Source organism: Neovison vison, chromosome 1, assembly GCF_020171115.1.
Source record: "Neovison vison isolate M4711 chromosome 1, ASM_NN_V1, whole genome shotgun sequence".
NCBI classification, from domain to species: Eukaryota; Metazoa; Chordata; class Mammalia; order Carnivora; family Mustelidae; genus Neogale; species Neogale vison.
Window position 1 is genome coordinate 306119752 of NC_058091.1, and position 25861 is coordinate 306145612.

The 25861-nt window shown below is 38.8% G+C and overlaps 1 protein-coding gene across 1 annotated transcript in view; it reads left to right on the forward strand.

The window, feature by feature from the left end:
* Positions 1-25861, forward strand: part of DNAH5 (dynein axonemal heavy chain 5) — a 168892-nt gene that overhangs the window by 60158 nt on the left and 82873 nt on the right. Inside the window, exons 26-35 of the mRNA XM_044233758.1 lie at positions 282-428; positions 2774-3015; positions 5904-6080; positions 6487-6688; positions 8006-8148; positions 8848-8982; positions 19671-19793; positions 19984-20197; positions 21891-22114; positions 23883-24081. Of these exons, the coding sequence (XP_044089693.1) occupies positions 282-428; positions 2774-3015; positions 5904-6080; positions 6487-6688; positions 8006-8148; positions 8848-8982; positions 19671-19793; positions 19984-20197; positions 21891-22114; positions 23883-24081 (1806 nt within the window). The remainder of the gene's footprint in view (positions 1-281; positions 429-2773; positions 3016-5903; positions 6081-6486; positions 6689-8005; positions 8149-8847; positions 8983-19670; positions 19794-19983; positions 20198-21890; positions 22115-23882; positions 24082-25861) is intronic.

Genomic DNA, 25861 nt, shown 5'->3' on the forward strand with positions numbered 1-25861 from the left:
TCATATTAATTTGTTCATTAGTGCCAACATGGTATCTTTCCTCCCTTGTGTTTCCTGTAATTTTCTCCTATATAAGGATAAAAACAAAAGTATTCTAGTCCATAAAATATGACAGTGTTAATTATGATAACTTGGAATGCAGTAAGACATATATTCTCTGTGTAAGTTTGCCTTTCCGTATTTTGAACACCCGCTGATGGTACATTGCAGATTAGTTCAGTGTTACCTAAGGATGGTTCACTCTACATGTGTCATTTAAAATCTGGATTTACTCGGTACAGATTGTGGAAAGCCACACCGGGAACTGAGGATGAATCCCAAAGCGATTACGGCTCCACAGATGTTTGGTCGGCTTGACGTGGCCACAAACGACTGGACTGATGGGATATTTTCAACCCTTTGGAGGAAAACACTGAGGGCTAAGAAAGGTAGAAGATGAATGTTATTTTTGACATGTCCTTCTAAATAAAACCCTTGGTCCCTATTTAGAATTAGTAGAACATGTTCTCCATATAATATCTGAGCCGAGACTAAGAATTCCTGAATCAGTATATTTGATTAGGGTATTTTAAATCCCCCTCTCCCACCTTTTATCTTTGTTGTTGTTACAAGGGGAATTATTTTCCTTTTAAATAAATATTTCCGTTTCCTTGTGGTATCTTAGAATAAAAGAGAAAGAAAAAGCTGTTAAGGAAAATTGATGGTGTTGAATAAAGTGATTTTACTATAACTATTTCACTGACTCTTTTAAAAATGTTACTTTTATTTAAGTCTAGGCTATTTTTAGAAGACCGATTCTCCTATAAAATCACAGGAGGAAAGGGTCTCCTTTGGGAAGATTACATATACCAAAAATGAAGTTTATATTGAATTAAGAAATTATTCTGATTAGGTATACCCTGGTGTTTGGTTGTCCTGTGAGCCAACTTGTTAAAGGCTATTGGTTCACTCTGAATTTTCGCTTACTTATGGAGTCTGGAAATTGAGTCCATTGTTCCTCGAACATAAGCTCAGATGGAAGAGGTGACATTAACTCTGCTCTCATCATGCTTTCTCACTCCCGAATAAGGAGGAGAAAGGCGTAGTGAATGCACTTGAAGAGAGAAAGAAGGATCCAGGAGAAGGACAAGATACTGGAGCTATTTTTTCAGGAACACTTTCTACTGATAAATGTTTAATGTGATGACATCCAAGTTCTCAGGGAATGGAGCTCATCAACCTAAAATCTGGGATTTCAAAAGTGTGCTCATATTTGGAATTATTGCTTTACTGGAAATCAAATTTTGTTTCTGACCTTGTTTCAATAGTCCCGTGTAAACACAGATCCAGTGCCCAGTGCTCCCAAGAATGGGAGCTCAGAGAGGTGGTTTTTTCCCTCCTTAAAGAGGGCAACATGCTTTTTCTAAGTGACCTTGGTGTTTAGGTTATCATTTTACTTAAATTCAAGTCCAATGAGCATAATGAAGATTTTTCAGAGCAGTTGATTTGGCATTGAATATATTATAGGTCTTACACAGTAAATAAAAACTAGAGTTGCAAACTTGATCATGGTGTCAATAAAGAGAAACTAGAGACTAGGTGAGTAAGAGGAACTATTAAACCAAATACTTCAATTTATCATGGCCTTGTCATTGACCATTCTGCTGATGCTTGTCACTTTTTTAATTTCCAAATATCTCCATACATGGCTCCCATTAGATTTTGTCCCCAGTGGTCCTCCAAAAACGACTCTTTCAAGGCCACTCAGATATAAATGATCAGTTCTCAGGCTAGTCTGGCTCTCATAGTACCTGGCATGGTTGATTACTCCCCTTCTTGAAACTCTTCCCTTGCTTGGATTCAGGGAAACTTTATCTGTTGGCTCTCCTTCTACTTCTGCCTCATGAGGGGTCTGGCAGGGAGAGAAGCCAGCAAAGGAGACACTACCAGAAGTCTGAACATCGAAGTGGCTCTGTCCTCAGACCTCCCGTTTCTGTCTACTTTTACTATCTAGAAAAAGCCATACCCAGTCTATGGTTTTAAATGTCATCTCTAAGCCGGTGGCTTCTACATGTTCATCTTCAACCCTGACCTCTCCCTTGGACCTCTAGCTCAATGACACTATGGGATGTCTGTGGGACATCTCCAATGTAAGACATGCAAGCAAGAGTTGATTCTGTGGTTCTGCAGTCCTTCTGACTGTACTCACATTCTACTCCTTCATCTCTTCTTGCTTACTAGGTTCAACTTCTTGCTCTTCCTGGGACACCATATGCTTTCACTCACTTTGAGACCTTTGCACTTGCTATTCCTACTACCTGGAAGATTCTACCTCTAGATCTTTCCATCAATTCATTCTCCTGAAATATTTTATTGACTACCTTATCTAAAGCAATGCCCCATCTTCTTGTCCTTCTTAATTTTTCTTATCTTGCATATTTCTTTGCTTATTGGTTTGATTATCATCTCTATCTCTTAGAATGTAAGCTTTGTGAAAGCAAGACATTGTCTTATTTACCATGATATCCCCAGACTCTAGAACAGTGCTGATATATAAGAAGTGCTCAATGAATATTTATTCAATGAACAAATGGCTGTTTGCTTTGATTATGTGCTTTCACAATTGGTATATAAAGAACTGGAAAAGTCCTATGGGATAAAATAAGATAATCATGTCTATCAAAGTTTAATGACAATTACATTAAGTTATAGTACTTCTTCAAGTATAATAGTTATGGGTCTACGTATATCTGTGTATGTATGCTTCCCCCCCACCTTTGGTGGACTATTCTAGGTGAGCATATCTGGATAGTTCTTGATGGTCCAGTTGATGCCATTTGGATTGAAAATCTGAATTCTGTTTTGGATGATAACAAAACTCTAACCCTTGCGAATGGCGATCGGATTCCCATGGCTCCCAACTGCAAGATCATTTTTGAACCCCATAACATTGACAATGCTTCACCTGCTACTGTCTCAAGAAATGGAATGGTTTTCATGAGTTCATCTATCCTCGATTGGAGTCCTATTCTTGAGGTATGAGTGGAGGAGTCTCTTTTGTGCACTGAGAGAGGAAAAATGGATCTTTAGCATTTGTGTAGAGCACGTTCCTGTAGAGTGCATTCCTGTAGAGCGCATTCCTGTAGAGCACATGCTAATTTTTCTGCAGACCTGTGGTGTTGTCGCATCCCATCGCTGTTGTTTGTGGCAGCTCCTTGTCTGCTTCAGAACGTTGGAACCCTGACTGTCCCTTACAGCTTCCTTTAGCATTCTGGTGTCTGCAGGGATCTTCTCATCTCTGTAGACCTATGATTTCCACTGTGGGTTGTGGAGTTATTGCCAGCCATCGCTGAATCAATAATCCCGCCAAACTGTGAATAAGTAAAATTTAATTTGACATTTTAAAAAATACTCAGTCATATAAAGTTTGGGAGCGATCATCTTAGAATATCAGCTTGAAGAAAACAATTTATTAAAATTCGATCTAAGGGAAAAATTACATACAAGCAACTTCTTTGAGATCTAGTAGTCATTGGTTTTTGGTTTGTTCTTGGAAATAATATTTTGGATAGTATCTCCAGTTCATGAAAAGGTATATTATTTTCTTATCACCAATACATTCTAGAGTATATTGATTATAATCAGATTATAGTTAAATGCCTTGCACACTTAGATATTTTAAATGTTATAAGGCAAAATGCTTATTAGATAAGACAGATGTGAAATCTTTTTTGACATTGTTGGTGAAATTTATTATTTTATTTAAATAATTTTTTTTGGAGAAGATTTTGATTGAAAACTTACAAAATCATAATTTAATTAAGTAGATGTTTGCTTTATATTGTCATTGTTTTGTGCTTCTCTTTCTCTATGAATATATATTAGCTTTTAATAATATCTTCTCAAAATTTACAGAAACCTGGGTTGTAAAATGGTTAAGGTTTGGTAAAATGTGAAGATATGAGAAAAGAGGGGATTATAGAGAAAAATGATACTTATGTATAATTGGATATGTCACTAAACATGCTTCTAAAGATTTCAGATTTCACAATTAAATTATCTGCCCATTAAGGAGACTACAGGGCAAGGGTTCTGACCCCTGGCTTTGCAAGAATAATCATCATCGACAGTTCTTTAAAATACAGCTGAAGGGGTCATACCCCAGTTCTACCAAATTAGAATCTCAGGGTGGGGGAATGTAGTGGGGGGAGGTTCAGGAATTTGTTTGATTTTGCTTTTGTTTTTAAAAGCACCATAATAGGTCCAGATTTGGTAACTACAGTTACAGCAGCAAGTTCCAAGTAGAAAAGTATTTCTGTGATTTTTCCCAAATATTCACATTCACAAAGGCTTTTAAAGAATACTTTATATGAGTAGCTAATGAATATTTAGACTTTTCTATTTATGCAGTCAGCTTCTATTATGTTCTATGTTGAGGCTGAATAAGGTTTCTACATTAAAGCTACACTTACAGGGGGCACCTGGGTGGCTCAGTGGGTTGGGCCTCTGCTTTCGGCTCAGGTCATGATCTCAGGGTGCTGGGGTCGAGCCCCAAGTCGGGCTCTCAGCTCAGCGGGGAGTCTGCTTCCCCCTCTCTGCCTGCCTCTCTGCCTACTTATGATCTCTGTCTGTCAAATAAGTAAAATCTTTAAAAAAAAAAAAAGCTACACTTACTGAAGGGGTATTTTTTTTTTTTTTAAAGCAGGCTCCATACTCAGCGTGGAGCCCAACATAGGGCTTGAACTCACATCCCTGAGATCAAAACCTGAGCTGAGATCAACAGTCGGATACACAACTGACTAAGCCACCCACGTGCCCCTTACCTAGTTGTTTATATGTACTTATTTATTTATTTATTTTTCTGTGACTCCAATTTTGAAAGTTTATTTTGCTTTTTTTTTTTTGATGAAGTGTTCAATGATTCATTATTTGCTTATAACACCCAGTGATCACCTTAAATAATGCAGTTTCTTTTCACGAACGCTTAGCAAGAAGCAAGACTGACAAAGAATCAGACTGGAAGTGTTGAAAGTGATCCAAGGCAGCTCCGAGGAAGTTGTTAGAGGCAGACGGGCGGGAATCTCGCTCCTGGGAGCTAAGCTGATAACTTGACCCTGTGTTATGACATTGTTTTTGGTTCCATCAACTTAAAGTACTACTTTCTGTTTTTGTGGCTGTGGAACCCTGGTAAATTCATGAACTGATGAATAATTTGGAATCAACATTTTATTGCTTCTGTGTCTAAGAATGAGCCGATCTCTAGAGGCTGAAGGAACTTGCTTCAGCTTCAGAGAATATTTTGTGTCAGTGGTATTTTGGTAGAAATCACACACACCTTTCTAATAGTGGGTTCATTAAATGACTCATTTCTCCATTTTCTGGAGTATTCTTGGATATTTTTCTACATTGGTTATTAAGTTAGAAGACATAAAAGGAAACAACTAACTTGATAAATCCTTCTCCCCATTTAAAACAATGTGGATGTGGATTTCCTTTGTTCTTTTATTCCTTTTTCTTTTCTTAAATTATTTCCCTATAAATGCCTCCTTATTTTGTTCTAGAATATTTTAATTAAGAGCTTAAGACTTTTTCTCCCTCTTCACCTGAGCACTTGTATAGGGAGGTAACAGAACGTGTGTGTCTAAATGCTGGCCTTGATACCCACCAGCTATGGGATCCTGGACACATTACTTGAATTCTTTGGGTCTTGGTTTTCTCATCTGTAAAAGAAGGTAAGAATAACGCCTACCTCATAGCGTTATCTTGAGCACTAAACAATCTAATGAATGAAAGCATGGTTAGCAAGGCCTGACATCCTGTATGCCCTATTAACATTAATTAATATTTAAAAAATTATTGTTCCAAGTGGACATTCTCTTGGTGTGCTAATAAACTTATTAATGCATTAATCTGTAAATGAACAGGGTTTCCTTAAGAAACGCTCACCTCAAGAAGCTGAAATTCTTCGTCAGCTCTACAGCAAGTCTTTCTCTGACCTCTATCGCTTCAGTATCCAGAACTTAGAATACAAGATGGAGATACTTGAGGCTTTTGTAATCATGCAGAGCATTAACATGCTTCAAGGGCTGATCCCTCCAAAGGTAAGTTGTTCAACTTTCTAGAAATTTCTCTCTTAGAGCCATGTTGTGCAGAGAGTACAATATTTGAAATTGGCTCTGTTAGACCCGTGGTTGGGGGATGTTTTAAACACGCACATGCATCTTCTGCATTTTTCTCATTTCTTTTTTCACCAAGGAAGCCATTGCTCTGTAATTTAGTGGCAAGTTCACTGTCATCTAATAAGCATCCAGATTTATTGTGGAGACTGGCTTGGTATTCCTCGAGATCCATTCTGTATTTGTTCCCCGTTTCATTCATCTTTCCCCTGTTCTTATCTTGGAGAAAACTGTTGTCCATTTTACATATTTGTTATTTTCATTGAAACCTCAAAGTAAAATGTTAGTTGGAGAATCAAGCATTAAAACAAAATTTTTCTTTCATGCTCAGGAGCAAGGTGTGGAGGTGACCCCCGAGCACCTGGGGAGACTGTACGTCTTTTCCCTGATGTGGAGCATCGGCGCCCTGCTGGAGCCGGAGGGCCGGCGCCGGGTGGAGCACTGGCTGCGCTCTCAGGAAGGGCTGACCTTGGATTTGCCACCTCCGCAGGGGACAGAGGACACCATGTTTGACTATTATGTCTCATCCACTGGTGAGTGTCCTTGCTTCCGTGGCCTCATACACAACACATGGGAACAGTTTTTTTCCCCCACAGGCTAATATTTACATAAATTTTATTTTTCTAAATGTCAGTTAAAACACTTGGCTATAAAATTGAAATGGAAATTTTCATGTGTGAAGAAACCTAATTGTTTCTTTTTTGAAATATTTCACTTGTGTTCCAAATGCACAAATCCCCTTGTTAAGTATATTGTTTACTGAACTTTTAATGAAGTAAAAACAAACTAAGGGGGTGCCTGGGTGGCTCAGTGGGTTAAGCATCTGCCTCTTGATTTCAGCTCAAGTCATGATCTCAGGGTCCTGGGATCCAGCCCCTAGCTCGCTCCTCGCTCAGCGGGGAGTCTGCTTGAGGATTCTCTCTCTCCCTGTCCCTCTGCCCTATCCCCCAAGTCATGCTAACTCTCTCTTTCTAAAATGGATAAGTCAATCTTTAAAAAAAAACAAATTAGAGAAAAATCTCTAAATCAGATCTGTTTCAGTCATGTGTATAATCAGCAGTTACATAAAAATTACAAAATATGAAGTATATTTTTACAAATATGTGTGTTCATCTGTACATGCATATCTATATATCTATTCATATATTCGTCTAGTTTATTTAATGTGCCTACATATATATAAAGTACATACTACTAAGTGTATATATGTATACATACACACACACACATACACACACACGCATGCATACACACATACACACTATTTATATATCTTCTATTTTCGGTTTATAATTAGGAAAGTATATTATGTAAAAAAACAAAAAAAGTGTATAATGTGGGGCACCTGGGTGGCTCAGTCACTATGTGTCTGCCTTTGGGTCAGGTCATGATCCCAGGACCCTGCTCGGCAGGGAGCTTCTCTCTCCCTCTCCCACTTCCCCGACTTGTGTTCCCTCTCTTGCCGTCTCCCTCTCTGTCAAATAAATAAAATCTTTTTAAAAAATGTAATGAAAACTTGTGAGATTAGATATTTTAAATGGCTTTAGGCACATACTACTATCCCTGCTTTCTTCTTGTTTATATAGACATTATTGAAGACTGACATATTTAAAAAGAAAATTCCAGGATTCTTCTTAACATTTCCTAATAATACCACTTTGGAATTGTTCCTTGGGAAATTTTGACTTGGCTAACACATTTAACTACCACTTAGACCTATGGTTCTAATGATCTTCAGTCTATGGAGAGTTTTTGAAACCTTCATGAGACGTCAGGGACGTCTGCCTGTTCTAGGTCAGAATTCAGGGGTTCGTAGGCATGAAGACGCGCGTGTTCTTTGCTCGTCTCAGGTGAATGGAGGCACTGGAGCACGTGTACTGAGGAGTATGTGTATCCGTCTGACGTCACCCCAGAATATGGCTCCATCCTGGTGCCCAATGTCGACAACGTGAGGACCGACTTTCTAATTAAAACCATCGCCAAACAGGGCAAGGTACGGCTCCCTAACTTTCATTGACAGTAGCATATTTTAAAATGTCTCTTGAGGTGTTTGGTTTGCTGTTCAAGTAAGTGTAAGTATTACCCAAATTAGTATATTCTTTTATTATTAGTGCTAAGAGGGGAGTAGTTCCCACGCATGATCAAGTAATTATTTCTCACATACTAGTTGAGAGAAAGCCGACTTTGACTTGTTTTTTCCAAGGAGAAATCCTTCTCTTCTGATGACTGTGTTAGTTTGCTGGGGCCACCGTCACAAACCACCACAGGCTGAGGGGTTTAAACAGCAGACATTCCTTTCCCCCCAGTTCTGGAGGTCTGGAGCCCAAGACGGAAGGTGCCGACAGTTTGATTTCTGCTGTGGCCTCTGTCCTTGGCTTGCAGGTGGCTGTCTTTCCACTGTGTCCCATGCTTTTTGCCCGTGTGATTCCCCCCGTGCTGTTTCTTTGTGTATGTGCATCTGGATTTCCTCCTCTTCCCTGGATCCCAGTTAGATTGAACGAGGGCCCACCCGAATGGCCTCATTGTCACCTGATCATCTCTTTGAAGATCCTATTTCCAGATACAGTCACATTCTGAAGTACCGGGTGTGAGGGCCTCAACATGGGGGTTTGGGGCGTTGGGGGGAGCCCACGGTTGAGCTCATACTCATTGTATTGCACTCCTTGGATTTCTTTCTCAACGTCTCTTTCAGGCTGTGCTGCTGATTGGTGAACAAGGAACAGCCAAAACAGTCATTATCAAAGGGTTTATGTCAAAGTATGATTCTGAAAGTCACATGATCAAGAGTCTGAATTTTTCTTCTGCAACCACCCCACTGATGTTTCAGGTACTGGCTCTTTGGTGTCACCATGAAGACCAAATGTGTGATCAGCTGTGGTAGCTCAGCTCTCCTCACTATTCTGTGTGCCCGTGACCTTCATCTGCACTTTCCCAGTGGTGATAAATCCCCTGCGTATACCCTCCATTCTTCACCTGCAGTAGAATGTCTCCCTCATCGGATTATGCTGTATAATTGTAAATTGTGGAGATGTAAGAAGCTTATCTAAGGTGTTAAAAGCCTCAGTAGTGTTTAAAATATCTAGCAAATCCTATGAACATGTAAAATCCTAAACTAAAAGGAGTATCATTTATTCCTGCATCCAAACTTGCCTGCTGTCCCTAATACCTGCTTTTCTGTGGGCGATAGTATTATTCTAGGCTTTAGGCTAGACACATGGGTCGTCTTTGATGGGTCTCTATTGAATCAAGGGCTGTTGGTGTGGCTAAAGAAATACTTTCCATATCTCCTTTCTTCTCTTTGTTCTTCTTGTAGACCTCTGCATAATTCACATCCTCATGATCCACAGTCTTCCAGTCTTCCAGTCTTCCAATCTCTGGTTCTGGTATTTCCAATTCATCTTGTTGTTCCCTGACTGAACATTTGACAGAAGCTCCTATCAGTATTGCAGGAATAAATCTCAAGAGTTATCGCATTGACAATTTTACCCTATCATATCATTGGGGAGTAACAGAAAAAAAATTCTCACAAATTTCCTTTGCTTTTGTCAGTGGAACTGCCAAGAATGACCTGGGTTTGCAGCGGTGGTCTGGTTGTTTGCTCTTATTTCCAAGTTGTCTAAGACCTCCTGACTCTGGGGAGGGAATCCTGTGTGTCCCCTCATGCTTCAGTTGTTTTCAAATCATCTCTCATATCTGCTAGAACATTAATAACACATTTACAAAAAGAACACATTTCTTAACATTGAAAATGGAAGGGAAATTTTTAGGAGAATCCCAACCCAAAGAACTTGGCTCTTGTCTAACTTTGTTGTTCTTTTAGCTGTTGGAATTAAAATATCAAAGAGCTGTGAAAATTGTTGACGGCATGGCTAAATCATGACTTTGTATCGTTTAATGTGATTGGTGACTGTGGAGTGCCAAAAAACTAAGACCATTGATTAAGTTTCTAAATAAGACTGTCAACTATATTATGCTCCTCTGTTAGAGATGCAATTTCCAATACCGGCTGGCCTTCTAGCAGATGAATGCCATTGACAGGGTGGTGATGGGAAGGAAGGTGTGAATGGAAGGTCAGCCACAGATTGCAAAGACTCAGCTGTGGTATTTTTGTGTTTGGGGAATAGCACATTAAATTACCCTAAGCTGGCAGGATGCTAACATTTTACACATTCCTTTGTTACTAACATTAGCCACTTTCCCTCAATATTGTTTTACATTAAAAGAACTTTTATTCGTTTTACTTTAGGAGAACATCCTCTTAAGGTTATAATTTTAACTTTATTGGTCAATGCAGGTTTTAAAACCTTAAATCAAAGTGTGACTTTTTTTCCCCATTATGTGGGGTAATTATTTAACTATTCACGTTTCTTGAGACTAGATTATGTCTTTAGCAATGTAGTGCAATCCTGGCAGTAACTGCCTGGACCTACTAAAGACTTCACAGGTGAGGGGTTCAGCCCCGACAAGCCCTCTCTCACTTCAGGTATCTGTCACGTGTCTGGGTTTCCAGGCCACCAGCACTTCTGAAGAACTGGCTAGAGATTCAGGGATTCCGACGACTCGCGGTTTCCATAATTCACCAGAATGACTCTCAGGATTTAGGAAAGTGCTGTGCTAATGATTATGGTTTTATTACAAAAGATATGAATCAGGACCAGGCAAAAGAAGAGATGCAGCAAGTCATTGGTTGGCAGGGGGTCCCAACTGTAACCGTTCTGTGTCCTCAGAATGCATTGTCCTCCAGGCCCATCAGTGTGTATCCCCAACCAGGAGGCTCACCTGGAACACAATCTCCAGAGTTTTTACTGGGTTTCATTACATAGGCATGATGGATTGAATCATTGGCCATGTGATTGAACTCAGTCCCCAAGTCCCCTCCCTTCCTAAAAGGTCAGCTGATAGCACATGGTTCAAATCCCCAACCCCCAATCACTTGGTTGGTCTTTCTGGCAAGAGTAGTCTGAGAAACCCGCCATGAATAACAAAGAAAATCCCGTTACTTAGGAAATTGATGGTGTTTAAAGGCTCCCTCCTAGGAACCAGGGACAAAGGCCAGCCAAATTATTTAGTGTGTAACAAGACCTTGTCACTATATTTTTATTAGTAGCTCTGGTATTGTTTACTCCGTTAAGGTGGTGAAGATCTGTAGGGTGTATCTCTTTAACATGAGACATTTATTAATTTCCTGGAAAAAGGTATATTTTATGTAGAAAGCAACTTTTTTGTTAATACAAAAACTCCTAAACTATATAATAAATTTCTGGAAGTCATACCACTTTGAAATATAGTAATTAGGACAATAATAAAGTAGGCTTTCAAAACACAAACATCTGTGTTCTTTAGGATCCCATTATCTGATTCGCAAGTACATTAGCCCTGTTCCCTTCTACACAGTGTGAAGGGTGCATTGACAGTTCTGCTCGGAAGCATTGTAGGATCATGTACTCTGTTTCGTGCCTCTTTGGACTGCTGAGTAGCCAGCTTTCTACTAAGCTAGACTCATTAATTTTAGAGAGCTTCCAATTAGGCAAACTGCTGGAATTAACTTTTCTCAGCCGTTCATGCTGGGGTGAGTTCTGATAGAGATGAGCGTTTATCTCGAGATCTCTAGCTTATCCAGATCCAAATGAAACTGAGGTTGTATATGAGAAGACAGATACTGGGCATCCTGGCATGTCTGTGGGACGATGATGGCCTGTAGTCCAGTCAAGGACACACGTCTGTTTTTTGACAGTTTTTTCATTTGGGTTTCTTTTGTTTTTCCCATGGGGTCACGTTCTCATCTTTCATCAGTAGGATGACTGACAGTATGTCCCTCTTTGTCTGGGAAAGTCTAGGTTACTTCCATTGCCTTGGACTAATAATGGCATCCCCGTCACTATCAAAAGTGAGTAGTTTGGGCAAAAATTGTATGGTCACCTTATTGTTTTGGCTAAGGGAATTCAATCAGTCTTTTAAGAGAGAGATCTCAATTTTTTTCAAAACAAATATCATTTTAAGGGTTTTCCTCCTGTTTTTGAAAGTAACCTATACATATCTTTAAAAATGTAAACAATACAGAAAGGTAAGAAGAAAGTTTCTTTACAGAATTTCTGAAAAGGTTTATCTTTTCTAAAAATAATCTTAAAGTGTTTTGAATATAACCATTTTATAAATGGTTGCATAGCATTCTCATTAAAAAAAAAAGTGAGAATCATAGAGCCTCAAAAGGAGTTCCACATTTTTTTTCTTAGAACCACTTTTCCAAATGAAATCTTTTGCAGAAGACTAAGCTATAAAACAGATAACCACAGATTTGCTTTGGTGGCATTGGAGCTAGGCTCCTGAAATCCTTCCCATCTTTATCCTTGCTTCCTCCAGGGGCCCCACGATTGCACAGAATTCTTTTGACTCCTTAGAGCATAGTTTGAAGACTAGTTTCCAAAGAAGAATCATAAGAGATTATACGTGAAATTATTTTTCCATGGTAAAGCTCTCTAAAAATGTCAGGTTTTACTGTTACTGTTAGTGCAGTCAGGTGGAGGGAGATCAAGTCCTTCTTTGTGTTCACACAGTTAGCTGGTACCAGAGCCTGGTGAGAGACCGGGTTCCCATACATTTTACTGTGCTTTTCCAGTTCACCCCATGTCTCCTTCCAATGGCTCTTCTTTATCCACATTAATATTCAAAAAACACTGATTTATCACTTAGTGCTCTTGTTTTATTTTTAGCTTCTATTTATGTGTTACTGTATTTTCACGTTGCTTTAGATATTTTACTTTTTTAATGACGTGCTGTTGAGCATTTTAAACTTTATTCATGGAAGACTGTTTTCATTTGGTTTTAGTAACTTATAATACAAGGGGAAGATCTTACTTAGGCAGTAGATGTCTTTTTTTTTCTTTTTTTTTTTCAATTTATTTATTTTTAGAAAAAAAGTATTCATTATTTTTTCACCACACCCAGTGCTCCATGCAATCCGTGCCCTCTATAATACCCACCACCTGGTACCCCAACCTCCCACCCCCCTGCCACTTCAAACCCCTCAGATTGTTTTTCAGAGTCCATAGTCTCTCGTGGTTCACCTCCCTATCCAATTTACCCCAACTCCCTTCTCCTCTCTAACACCCCTTGTCCTCCATGCTATTTGTTATGCTCCACAAATAAGTGAAACTATATGATAATTGACTTTCTCTGCTTGACTTATTTCACTCAGCATAATCTCTTCCAGCCCCATCCATGTTGCTACCAAAGTTGGGTATTCATCCTTTCTGATGGAGGCATAATACTCCATAGTGTATATGGACCACATCTTCCTTATCCATTCATCCATTGAAGGGCATCTTGGTTCTTTCCATAGTTTGGTGACCATGGCCATTGCTGCTATAAACATTGGGGTACAGATGGCCCTTCTTTTCACGACATCTGTATCTTTGGGGTAAATACCCAGGAGTACAATTGCAGGGTCATAGGGAAGCTCTATTTTTAATTTCTTGAGGAATCTCCACACAGTTCTCCAAAGAGGCTGCACCAACTTGCATTCCCACCAACAGTGTAAGAGGGTTCCCCTTTCTCCACATCCTCTCCAACACATGCTGTTTCCTGTTTTGTTAATTTTGGCCATTCTAACTGGTGTAAGGTGATATCTCAATGTGGTTTTAATTTGAATCTCCCTGAGGGCTAATGATGATGAACATTTTTTCATGTGTCTGATAGCCATTTGTATGTCTTCATTGGAGAAGTGTCTGTTCATATCTTCTGCCCATTTTTTGATATGTTTGCCTGTTTCGTGTGTGTTGAGTTTGAGGTGTTCATTATAGATCCTGGATATCAACCTTTTATCTGTACTGTCATTTGCAAATATCTTCTCCCATTCCGTGGGTTGCCTCTTTGTTTTTTTGACTGTTTCCTTTGCTGTGCAGAAGCTTTTGATTTTAATGAAGTCCCAAAAGTTTATTTTCGCTTTTGTTTCCTTTGCCTTTGGAGACGTATCTTGAAAGAAGTTGCTGTGGCTGATATCGAAGAGATTACTGCCTATGCTCTCCTCTAGGATTCTGATGGATTCCTGTCTCGCGTTGAGGTCTTTTATCCATTTTGAGTTTATCTTTGTGTACGGTGTAAGAGAATGGTCGAGTTTCATTCTTCTACATATAGCTGTCCAGTTTTCCCAGCACCATTTATTGAAGAGACTGTCTTTTTTCCACTGTATATTTTTTCCTGTTTTGTCGAAGATTAATTGACCGTAGAGTTGAGGGTCCATATCTGGGCTCTCTACTCTGTTCCACTGGTCTATGCGTCTGTTTTTATGCCAGTACCATGCTGTCTTGGTGATCGCAGCTTTGTAATAAAGCTTGAAATCAGGTAACGTGATGCTGCCAGCTTTATTTTTGTTTTTCAACATATCCTTAGTGATTTGGGGTCTCTTCTGATTCCATACAAATTTTAGGATTATTTGCTCCAGCTCTTTGAAGAATGCTGGTGGAATTTTGATCGGAATGGCATTAAAAGTATAGATTGCTCTAGGCAGTATAGACATTTTAACAATGTTTATTCTTCCGATCCAAGAGAGTATTATCCATAAATGATATATGTAAAAGCACCTGATGAGCTGATCTATTTGTGTCTTCTTCAGTTTCTTTCATGAGTGTTCTGTAGTTCCTCGAGTACAGATCCTTTACCTCTTTGGTTAGGTTTATTCCCAGGTATCTTATGGTTCTTGGTGCTATAGTAAATCTGAGGGTTTTGAAGGGGCGGGGGGGTGGGAGGTCGGGGTACCAGGTTATACAAATGTCCAGTATTTTCTTATAATATCTTTCTAGCTTACTTTTTACATTTGTATCTCAAAATATTTCAATTTAATTGGGTGTAATATGTATGAAAATGATTTTTTTTAAAGATTTTATTTATTTATTTGAGAGAGAGAGACAGTGAGAGAGAGCATGAGCGAGGAGAAGGTCAGAGAGCGAAGCAGACTCCCCATGGAGCTGGGAGCCTGATGTGGGACTCGATCCCGGGACTCCAGGATCACGCCCTGAGCCGAGGCAGTCGTCCAACCAACTGAGCCACCCAGGCGTCCCTATGTATGAAAATGATTTAAATGCTGATATATAGGGATACCTAAAATAATAATAAAATACCTTTCATTTTTATAATGCATTAAGCTCATCAGGTGCTTTTACATATATCATTTATGGATAATACTCTCTTGTGAATACTCACACACACACACACACACACACACACACAATATAAGTATTTGTTATTTAAATATGTTTATATACATTTCCACTTGTGACCATGCAGCTTATACAGATCTGTGATATGTCTTATTCACAGTGATAGTGGTGTGAATAGTAAGCCCCCCAAACTGGGCAGTATACAACCTCCACAACTGCACATGACCCATCAATATCCTTTCCAATGCAGTGTTCCTCCTTCTGTGTGGTTGGGGAAACAGACATATATACAATCAAGTATAACGGATGTGATAAATGCTAGTTATGGTATAATCTAAGTATTGTAGACCCAGAGGGGGAAAGGAGTAGTTCCTTTAGAGGATTATAGAAATCAATGTAATGAAAGAGTTGACATTACTTGAAGAAATTCCATATTTATATTATATCAATATGATATATTTTTTAAGGAATTATATAGGCTGAATTGTTTACCAAGAAATTAACTCAGAAAATTGGTTATCTCTGGTTTTAGGGAGTCCCAGCTTAGAGTGGACAAGGGCAGCTTGCCGTATCTGCCTTCCTGTGTCTGTCTGGATTTCTAACTCTCAAATTTTCATTTCTTAAAATGCCACTGTCACTACTTGGGTTAACCTTGATATGCTAGTTGAGTGTGAGATAGATAGACAAGAAGATCAGAATCTTTTCTCGGTTCCATGAATTGCTTAAGATGATACCACATGGACTACTATTCCCTGATTTCAGAGTAAAGTTTTTGTTTATTCTCAGAGAAGAGCATAAACCGCCCTTAGTTCAGGTCCTTGCTAGAGACCTCAATTTTATTAATCAAGAGCTGGGTTGAGAGAAACGACATTTATGGACCATCATGCATCTGAATCAATATTTGACAAATTGCGTTTGGCTGAGGCTAATCGTGAGAGAGATTTTTTGGCCCAGAAATGACTACTCTAGGAATTTGTAAATAAGGATCTCTTAATCTTAATGTACATTAGCCGGTGAGCTGAGCATCACTTTATGGTGTGTGTGTTATTGTTAACTGAATATGAATGAATGAAGACTACAAGGGGCCAGGACAAAGAGACGGAGGAGGGTTTAGAGGAGAGACTGGACGCATAAGTGGAGACATCATGGAGTTCCTTGTAAGTCACTCCTGGGGAACCAGTGGAGTTGCGTGGGGTCACACTGCCCTTCAGAAGGTTCATTCTGGCTGCAGAGTGGAGGAAAAGATGGAAGAGATATGAGTGTCCTCGGAGAGACCCAGGAGGAGAGGAAGGTTGGGCTGGACCAAGTAACAAAGGGCGGAATGGAACCAGCGTGAGATGAATTCAAGTTGTGATCAGGAAGCACAACCATTGTGGGCTGGCAACACGTGGTTAAAAGAGAGGAACAGAAGAGAGAGAAGGAGGTCACAGATGGCCCCCAGGTTTCTTTTCTTCCTTTTCTATGTATCAAATATATGGTTTTAAAGATTTATTTATTTCAGAGAGGGAGAGAGAAAGAAAAAGAAAAAGAGAGAGAGAGTGTGCAAGCAGGGGCAAGTGCAGAGAGAGAGAGAATCTCAAGCAGACTCCACACTGAGCATGGAGCCTGACTCGGGGTTTGATGTCATGACCCTGAGATCATGATCTGAACCAAAACCAGAGTCGGATACTTCTTTGAGTGAGTGTCCCTGTATCAAACATTTATAAATAGGTACAGTGTGCCACATGCCTTTCTAGACATGGAGGATGTGGTGATGAACAAGATAAACAAGGTGCCCTCCCTTTTCACATTCTAGGGGGAGAGGCAGACAATACGCAGATAAACAAATATACCTATTTTTGTTAACTGGACTGCGGTTATCTAACCAAAACGGTGGTTGGTGATCTCCCCCTGATGAAGGAGATCAGGGAGAGCGTGGGTGGCAGAACACTACAAAGATTAGCAGTGGTTCTTTAGATGGATTTTTTTGGGGAGGGGAGACAGAAAATTCTGGGTAAAATTGTAAATCACACGATATAGACAGTGTATATGTTTTTTAAAGAAGTTCCCAGGACTTATTGGAGGAGGCACCATTGGGGGGAGGGCCACTTAAGAGGGTTGTGACATTAATTCCCATGAATTCCCAGGACAAGTAACAGTCCTCAGGCATATCACTGGTCAGGGAGGAGATACATTCGATAGCAATATTGAAATTTTAAGAGAAGGGATGTATTGATGTTGGATGGGACATTTGGGTCGTTGGTGCCATTCCCTCAAATGGGCACTTAGCAGGGAGTGCAGATTTTGGGGTAGGAGGCATTTATGTTTAGATATATTGCTTTTGTGATTAGATAAATCTTTAAAAATTTAAAAAAAAAAAGCTATGTTGATTTTGTGATGCTGTGGATCATTCATGTGGGGAAATCCAGCTGGAGAGACCAGTCATGTAGGGTGGTTTTCCTGAACATTTCCCAGTAGATAAGTGATGGAGTAGAAGCCGCAGTTATTGTATTTCAGGCCTTTAGGAGGTGTCCCCAAACTTCAAATTACGCATTAATGGGTAGCAGTTCTCAAAACAGAAAGGTCTCAATTCCAGGGTCACAAGGCTATTTCATTTCACCCCTCCCTTGTTTTTGCTTTTGTCAACTCAGCTCTTTTATGACATATATAGTTTACTAGTAATTTCCCTTTTATTTGGAAAAAGAAATAGGGTTACAATGAAGGGAAAGCAAGTGCACATATGGGGCTATTACTTCATATTATCCCACCTATGGCCTTTTAGCTCCCAGATGGCCCCTGAGACATAAAATCTTCATGTGCCTGTGAGTTCTCATTAACAGACAAGGGAATGTCTGGAAGGTTCTGGCTTGCCATAGGGAGGTGTCAGGAGATTATTAATTGCCTTATGCATTTAAATTCATTGAAAAGCAGAGCTAAATTTAGCCTAGTACATTACTTTAAACAGTTTGCTTTTATGTTGGGGAATAGGAAATTCTTTTTGCCATTGCACTGTTGTCATGAGAGATTTATTTTGTAATTGAATGAGTTGTGATATATTTGTATATCTTTATATTTGGAAATGGTGAAAAACTTTTATGTCTCTTGCCATTATTCATTAAAATGGTGATGGAAAATTACAACTTCAAATTACCAACTGCAAAGGTTTCCAAGGACAAATATATAGATTTTTGCTTATATGTTGGCCTTATTTTGTGGTTGTATCTTGGATTATTAAAGTCATTCTTAGCTGATTTGCTCTTTATCATGAAATAACTAAACTTTTTTTGGATAGGAGGAGAATGTATTTTATTGCAATAAACCCCTGCTTTCTCCTACATTTATACATCACCTTTAACAGGACTTAAAATCGTCAATCAGTAGATTACTACAGTAGTAGGAATGGAATGAGGCCTTTAAGACCAAGTTTCTAGAGCATGAGAACATGTGAAGTCTTTTCTGTTTTCTTTGTGGTCCTAGCTCTGGTTACTCAGTTCATGCATTTTGAATGATGGTTGATTTCCAAGCCACATGGTCTTCTTATGGAAATGATCATCCCGTGATCAATATTCTGGATCAACCAATGAATGGGGAGATCCGGTACATTGATTCTATCTCCCCATCTTCCCCCTTACCTCTTCCAACACTCCTTCCATCAGTTTTTCTTTAAATTGAGGAATAGTTGACCTGTAACGTTACATTAGTTTAATCAATTGTCAAGTTCTTTTTCATATTGCTAGGGAAGATTTGTTTTTATTTTTAATAGAGCACAGTGTAGTCTTCTTTACCACCTAAGCTGAGAATGAAGCAATGAGAGAGATGCACATGGTGTAGTTTGCAGTTTTGTCTCAGGGGCTGAGAGGGCAGGGGATTCCCTGTGATTCTGTCTGCCCCAAAGTCCTGAATCTGGATTGTGTTTGGCTACAGAAGCCACTGGCAGCCTTCTCAGTGGAGAGCAAGCAGTCTTCCAGGGGTGGCAGGCTGTCTGGCTCAGAGCACAGACCCAAGAAGCTTCTTGGGCAGTGCAGGGAAACTGGTGGAAGGGCTAAATTATTTTTTGAATAATGAGGTTGGGGGATACAGTGTCATCAACACAGGAACAATAAGGTAAAAATCTGTAGAAATGGGACCAAGGAGTCCCATCCCACTAAAATATACACTAGTTAGAATTCCATTAACTCCTAAATTAAAGCAGGTGTTCAAAGGTTAACATTATGGCAAGATAATTTAGGTACTTCATGTTTTGGTTTCCAGAACTAAAAAGAGGTTTGGGGTGTTTGTGAGTAATTCACATCAATTCCAGTGTTCCTAGATTTTAAAAATCATTTACCGTGCCTTAGAGGATATTTTCACAGATCTTTCTGTTGGCTTTCTTGTTTTACAGAAGACAATAGAGAGCTATGTGGATAAACGCATGGGTACAACATATGGCCCTCCTGCAGGAAAGAAGATGACTGTTTTTATTGATGATGTGAATATGCCAATAATCAATGAGTGGGGAGATCAGGTATATTTATTCCATCCCGTGGTTCATTTCAATTCAACACTGATTTATGCCTTGAGGAGTAAATATTTTCTCACTTTTTCAATATGCAGTTCCTCAATTCTAATAAATTTCATTATCTGGAAACACTCAAGGAGCTAGTTTCTGGGATGTAAAGGAGTGACCTTTTAATTCTGAAAGTTGTCTTTCTTAGGTTACTAATGAGATAGTACGACAGCTGATGGAACAGAATGGATTTTATAACCTAGAGAAGCCCGGGGAGTTTACCAGCATCGTGGACATCCAGTTTTTGGCAGCCATGATCCATCCTGGGGGTGGACGGAATGATATACCACAAAGACTGAAGAGGCAGTTCTCTATATTTAACTGCACGTTGCCTTCTGATGCTTCCATGGACAAGATCTTTGGTAAAATGGTGTCAAGGGGGCTTGGGGAAGCAAGAACATCTGCTTGCATTCCAATCAGAAAATATGCACCCAGAGGTCAACACAGAAGGGGCATTGGGTGGCTTCTTAGTCTTTACCCTTATCACTCACCAGTTGTGTTTATTTTTATTTTTAATTTTTAAAAGATTTTATTTATTTATTTGACAGAGAGAGAGAGAGATCACAAGTAGGCTGAGAGGCAGGCTGGGGCAGGAGGGGAAGCAGGCTCCCTGCTGAGTGGAGAGCCTGATGTGGGGCTCGATCCCAGGATCCTGAGATCATGACCTGAGCCAAAGGCAGACAGATGTTTTAACCTACTGAGCCACCTAGGTGCCCTACCAGTTGTGTTAATATCAGGATTTTGTTTCTATAAGGATTTATTATATCCTGAATTGGGTGCATAGGCAGATCTTTTCTATCTTTGTTCTTAAAGTAACTGTTGCTGCCTTAGGCAAGGAAGAAAACATTAAATGAACAAGGAGATGATGAGATTGTTTCCTCATGGATATACCTGTATGAGGTCTGGATTGATGGGATACCATTCCAAAAGTTTGTGTACTTTAACCAACCCACATAATGATTTTGGCCAAAGAAATAATTTTGCCTATAGCAGAGATTAGCCAGAGTTTGATCTCAGAGTAATTTATAGGATTGAAATCAGGTTATTGGTTGATTAATTAGGTAGTATTTCAGAAATAATATCATTGAAGAAACACTGGCCCAGTAGATAACTATGATAGTTTAAGAAATGAAAGAGTTTATAGGGGCACCTAGGTAGCTCAGTGGGTTAAGCCTCTGCCTTTGGCTCAGGTCATGATCTCAGATTCCTGGGGTTGAGCCTCACATGCAGCTCTCTGTTCAGCAGGGAGCCTGCTTCGCTCTCTCTCTGCCTGCTTCTCTGCCTACTTGTGATCTCTCTCTCTGTCAAATAAGTAAAAGAAAAAGAAAAGAGTTTATAGTTGATTTTGTAGTTAACACTTTGCAGAAAAAGAGTGTAAAATTTTGTACACATGGTGTTAGGTATTAATTTACCACTTCTGAAACTGCTGCTGAGAGAAAACTTATTAGGATTACCCTAATTAATTTCTGGCAGACTAAAATGTCATCTCAGCACCCCGAGCTACTGGAGTGTGGAAGTATTTGCCTTCAATTGCGGCAGTGGGCAAAAGTTTGGAAGCCAAATGATATGTGAATGATCTAAACCTGGGAAAAGTACAACGGACCAGAAAAAATGACTATTATCAATTTTAATTATTCTTCTTTTTACCTAGAAAGTTTTACATATAAAGTAAATTAAAATATTTTATAATGCATGGATAGGCAACAACAGAATGGAGAAATCTTAGGGTTCATGAGACCTCCCTGTCTCTTATGTCTTTGTAAGGCAACTTTATATATTTATCATCACTCACTTAATAATATTGAATTTGTTCAGCTAGGGCTTTCAGTGGTAATTCTTAATCAACCTGCCAGTAGTCAAATGCTAACTGGCTTGCACCTGTATCTATTTTTTTAGATTAAAAAAAGAGAACATTAATATAAATTTCTCTGCTATGTGGCCATCTATTAAAATGTGTATAATATTTGTGCTAACTCTACATTATAATGGTTTTCATTTTAATTTCACTGTCTTGAACCATCACTCAAAATGTTAATGACTTTGCTCCTCTTTCAGGTGTTATTGGGAGAGGCTACTACTGTGCTCAGAGGGGTTTCTCAGAAGAAGTGAGAGATTTAGTGATGAAATTGGTTCCCCTGACACGCCGACTGTGGCAGATGACCAAGATTAAAATGCTCCCTACACCAGCAAAATTCCATTACATATTTAACCTTCGAGATCTTTCCAGGATCTGGCAGGGTATGCTGAACACCACCTCGGAGGTTATCACGGAACCCGATGTGAGTGATACATAGGGAAACAAATGGCATTGTTATTTATTCTATGTCCTAAATACTATTCATAACGTAATTTTTGTGGAATGATGAGATATTTTGGGATGTTTTAGCATGGATATTAATTTTTTGGGTTGTTTTCAACTGATATAAATAAGGAGAAAGTACGTCAGAATTTCTTTTAAAAATTCTATTAAGTTAATTTATGTTTAAGGAAAAAGAATACACAGTTATTTTCTAATGAATGGAATAAAAGAAGCAATTGATCTTATTTTCCCATTATAAGCTATTTTCCTTATACTAAATAACAGAAAGAACCACTATTGATTTTATTATATAATAGTCTTCATAGTTTAAACTTGACATTTTTAACTTTAAAAAAGTAGCTATCTTTATAAACATTCAAAGTTGAAGAGACCATTTTATTGTTCATCATCCTCAATCTTTCCTTTCTAAGTAACTAGATGCACTAAAAGAATTACGTCTCTTGGTATAATTGAAAAGAGGCAAAAAAGTAGAAAGAGTTCATTTGGCTGAAAAATCAGCATTTATTCACACACTTGAGTATTAAAGTTCCTAGCATTAAAAGAATTCTCTTCAGACTAGGAAACTTACGGAAAAATCCAGTATTTTTCCCCCCAAAGCTTGGCCGTTGTGCTCAGGCAATAGGTAACGTCGGCTTCTCTAGAAGATTTACATGGAATGGAGGAGGTGGTTAAACAAGTAGGTTTTAGGGCTTGTCCACATAAACACACAGGGAGAGTTGACATATCCACCAGACTGTCACTAGGCATACCAAGTAGTGACTATAAAAAAACCCCAACTTTGCCCCAGATGATCACAAAGCAGGGAACGACAGTGGCTGACTCCAAGACAATTCTTCCAGGGAAAACTCACGCTCCTTGTTACAGAGAACAGAGAGTCATTTTACCAGCAGGGAACATTTTATCTTGATTTTTTTCCCCTGAAATTTATTAACAAAATTAATGGTAATATAGAATGCATGTCCCAAATATTATTTTCTTGAGTAGCCATTTTTGATGCTTACTTTAAATTACCATAAATAGTTCCAGCAATCATTGAATATATTTTGCTAAGTTCCTTTTATATTTTGGTAACCAAATAACACTTTATCATTAGTAATCGAAAGGTTTAAAAAACCTCCTAACTTGCAGAGTGCCAGCAAGTTAAGAAATTTCCACCAGTCTTTCAACTCCAATGAGCTTGCCACACAAAGGGTTGGTAGAGCAATTAATTTCCTCAACTTCCAGTTAACTTTGAAGCTTGGATTCTGGAGAGTAGGTGATTGCATTGTTCAGATAATCCAGATTTTTGCCACAAACTTCCTTCACATTGTGTTAAGTAAATATACCTTTGTAATATCTCCATTGTGTACATGAGAGTTGTTTATATACTATATTTTATATTATGCTCTGGCCACATGAATATAGGTGTCTTATCCAAATAGACTCATTTATCACAGACTTAAGACTTTCACATAAAATATTACCCTGTTGGTTAATCAGAGTGGTTTTAGTAATTTGTCAAGGGATGTTTTCATTTTAATTTAAAGACTGAAAATGAATAGACATTACTCTCTATTTGATATACTTGAATGAGACCAATATGAAATGAAGTTAAGTATGTTTTAACGTCAGGTTTTTAAAATATAACGTCTTAGATCAGGAAGGATGGTGCTCTGTAATTCTGTCAACTTGATTCCCAACTGTGGCAAATAGAAACCAGTAACACGTTTTAATTATGCTTTCGGCAGGTACTGTTACAGCTGTGGAAGCACGAGTGTAAACGTGTTATAGCTGATCGTTTCACAGTGTCCAGAGACGTGACCTGGTTTGACAAGGCGTTAGCCGGTCTGGTGGAGGCGGAGCTTGGTGAAGAGAAAAAACTCTTGGTGGATTGTGGAACGGATGCTTATTTTGTGAATTTCTTGAGGGACGCACCTGAAGCTACAGGTAAACTATTGAGTGGCATTTAAAATTCACCAAAGGGATCCCTGAAGACAGAAGGTTCAGTTTAGGCGTGTTGAATTTCTCTCTAGTAAGCTTCACTGAAACAAGCCAGGGACATAGTATACGCTCAGTAAATAGAGACCAAGCGGATACTTACTGAGTTCAGAGGTTAACTATTTTTTATGCATATTAGTCTTTCCTATTGAGGTAGAATTGGGAGACAAGACAGGGCAGAAGAAAGTGCCCAGGACTTAGAGCGGTCACACAGTGGTAGGTTTGAGGAAGGGATCTACCACATAGTGGTAGACTGGGCGAGTCTCTGAACTTTCTTGAACCTCATTCTCCTCATTTATGAAAATGCAAATATTAATATATGCCCCCTAGGGCACTGTGGGGAATAAATGAAATGTTCTCTGGAGAGTGGCTTGGCAGTCTGCCAAATGAAAGGTAGCAAAAATAATGATAATTATTATTCAGGTCAGCCTGACTGTTTGAAAATAGATAAACCTCGGATATCTGAGAAGACCATTGACTATAATTGGAAAGAGGCCATGTGGACAGAAGCTTCCGTGGTTATGGTTCTATGAAAAACGAAGATGTATGTTACTTTTCTTCTTAGGAAAAGAAGTAGTGCTCCATTTACTTCTTTCCCTCAGAAATAACTGAGCTTAAGTAGACTATTTTCTTTCGTTTAATTACCCCTTTTAATACTGAGGGTGAATTTTAAGTTAATTTCCATATTTAAAAAGACATATTTAATTATATGCTATTGATATCTCGTATATGGTTGAAAATGATCAGCAGCGCCTTTCTAGTTTGGTAAGGTTGTATATGATTTATCAAAAGTTTCCGAGCAACTGTTGCAAAAGGAGAATTCCTGCTGGCTGTGCAGTTGGAGGGATCCTTCTACAGAAAGAAGCTGACACATTTTATTTTAAACGAGGTCACACACATACAAAAATCCTGTAAGTGTAAGAGCATTTAAAATTAGAATTTATGTATCTCATTTCCTCTAATTCACAAGGATAAAAAATTAGAATTTATGTATTTTATTTCCTTTAATTCAGAAGGCTAAATAATTAGATGATGGTTTTCGAGGAGCAAAGCACAAGTGCTTTTTTTGTGGGGCAGTTGCATTGGAGGCAAACACATAACCTTTTTTGACTTCCAAGCACTTGGTTTCTCGAAGCTTGAGTTGAATATTTATGAAACACCGAAGTGACTATTGAAATTCAATTAGAGAGAGCTTTGCAAATAAGCCAATCTTCATGATTATGTTAAATCAGTTTTCTTGCTTTGTCATAATAAGGTTAATGTGCTATTATATCAGGACAGGGTCAATGGAAAATGATTATGTACTGCGAAGTTTGGAAGAGCCACTCCCTCCTCTAGTACCCAGCGAATTCCTAAGCTGTTATTGGTGTATTCAACTCATGAATCACTTTTTTCCTATTACTAATGTTAACTGCTGGTGAACTTCTCTATGCCCAGTTTAGCTTTTCTTTTGGCATTATGCTTTGTAGTCAAAGATCGAAGAGCATTACACTGGTATATTAGGTGTTTCTAATTTTTTTTTAGAAAAGCATATTGATTTTGGGGTACCTGGGTGGCTCAGTTGGTTAAGCCGCTGCCTTCAGCTCAGGTCATGATCCCAGGATCCTTGGATCGAGCCCTGGATCAGGATCCCTGCTCACTGGGAAGCCTGGTTCTTCCTCTCCCATACCCCCTGCTTATGTTCCCTTCCTCGCTGTGTCTGTCTCTGTCAAATAAATGAATAAAAACC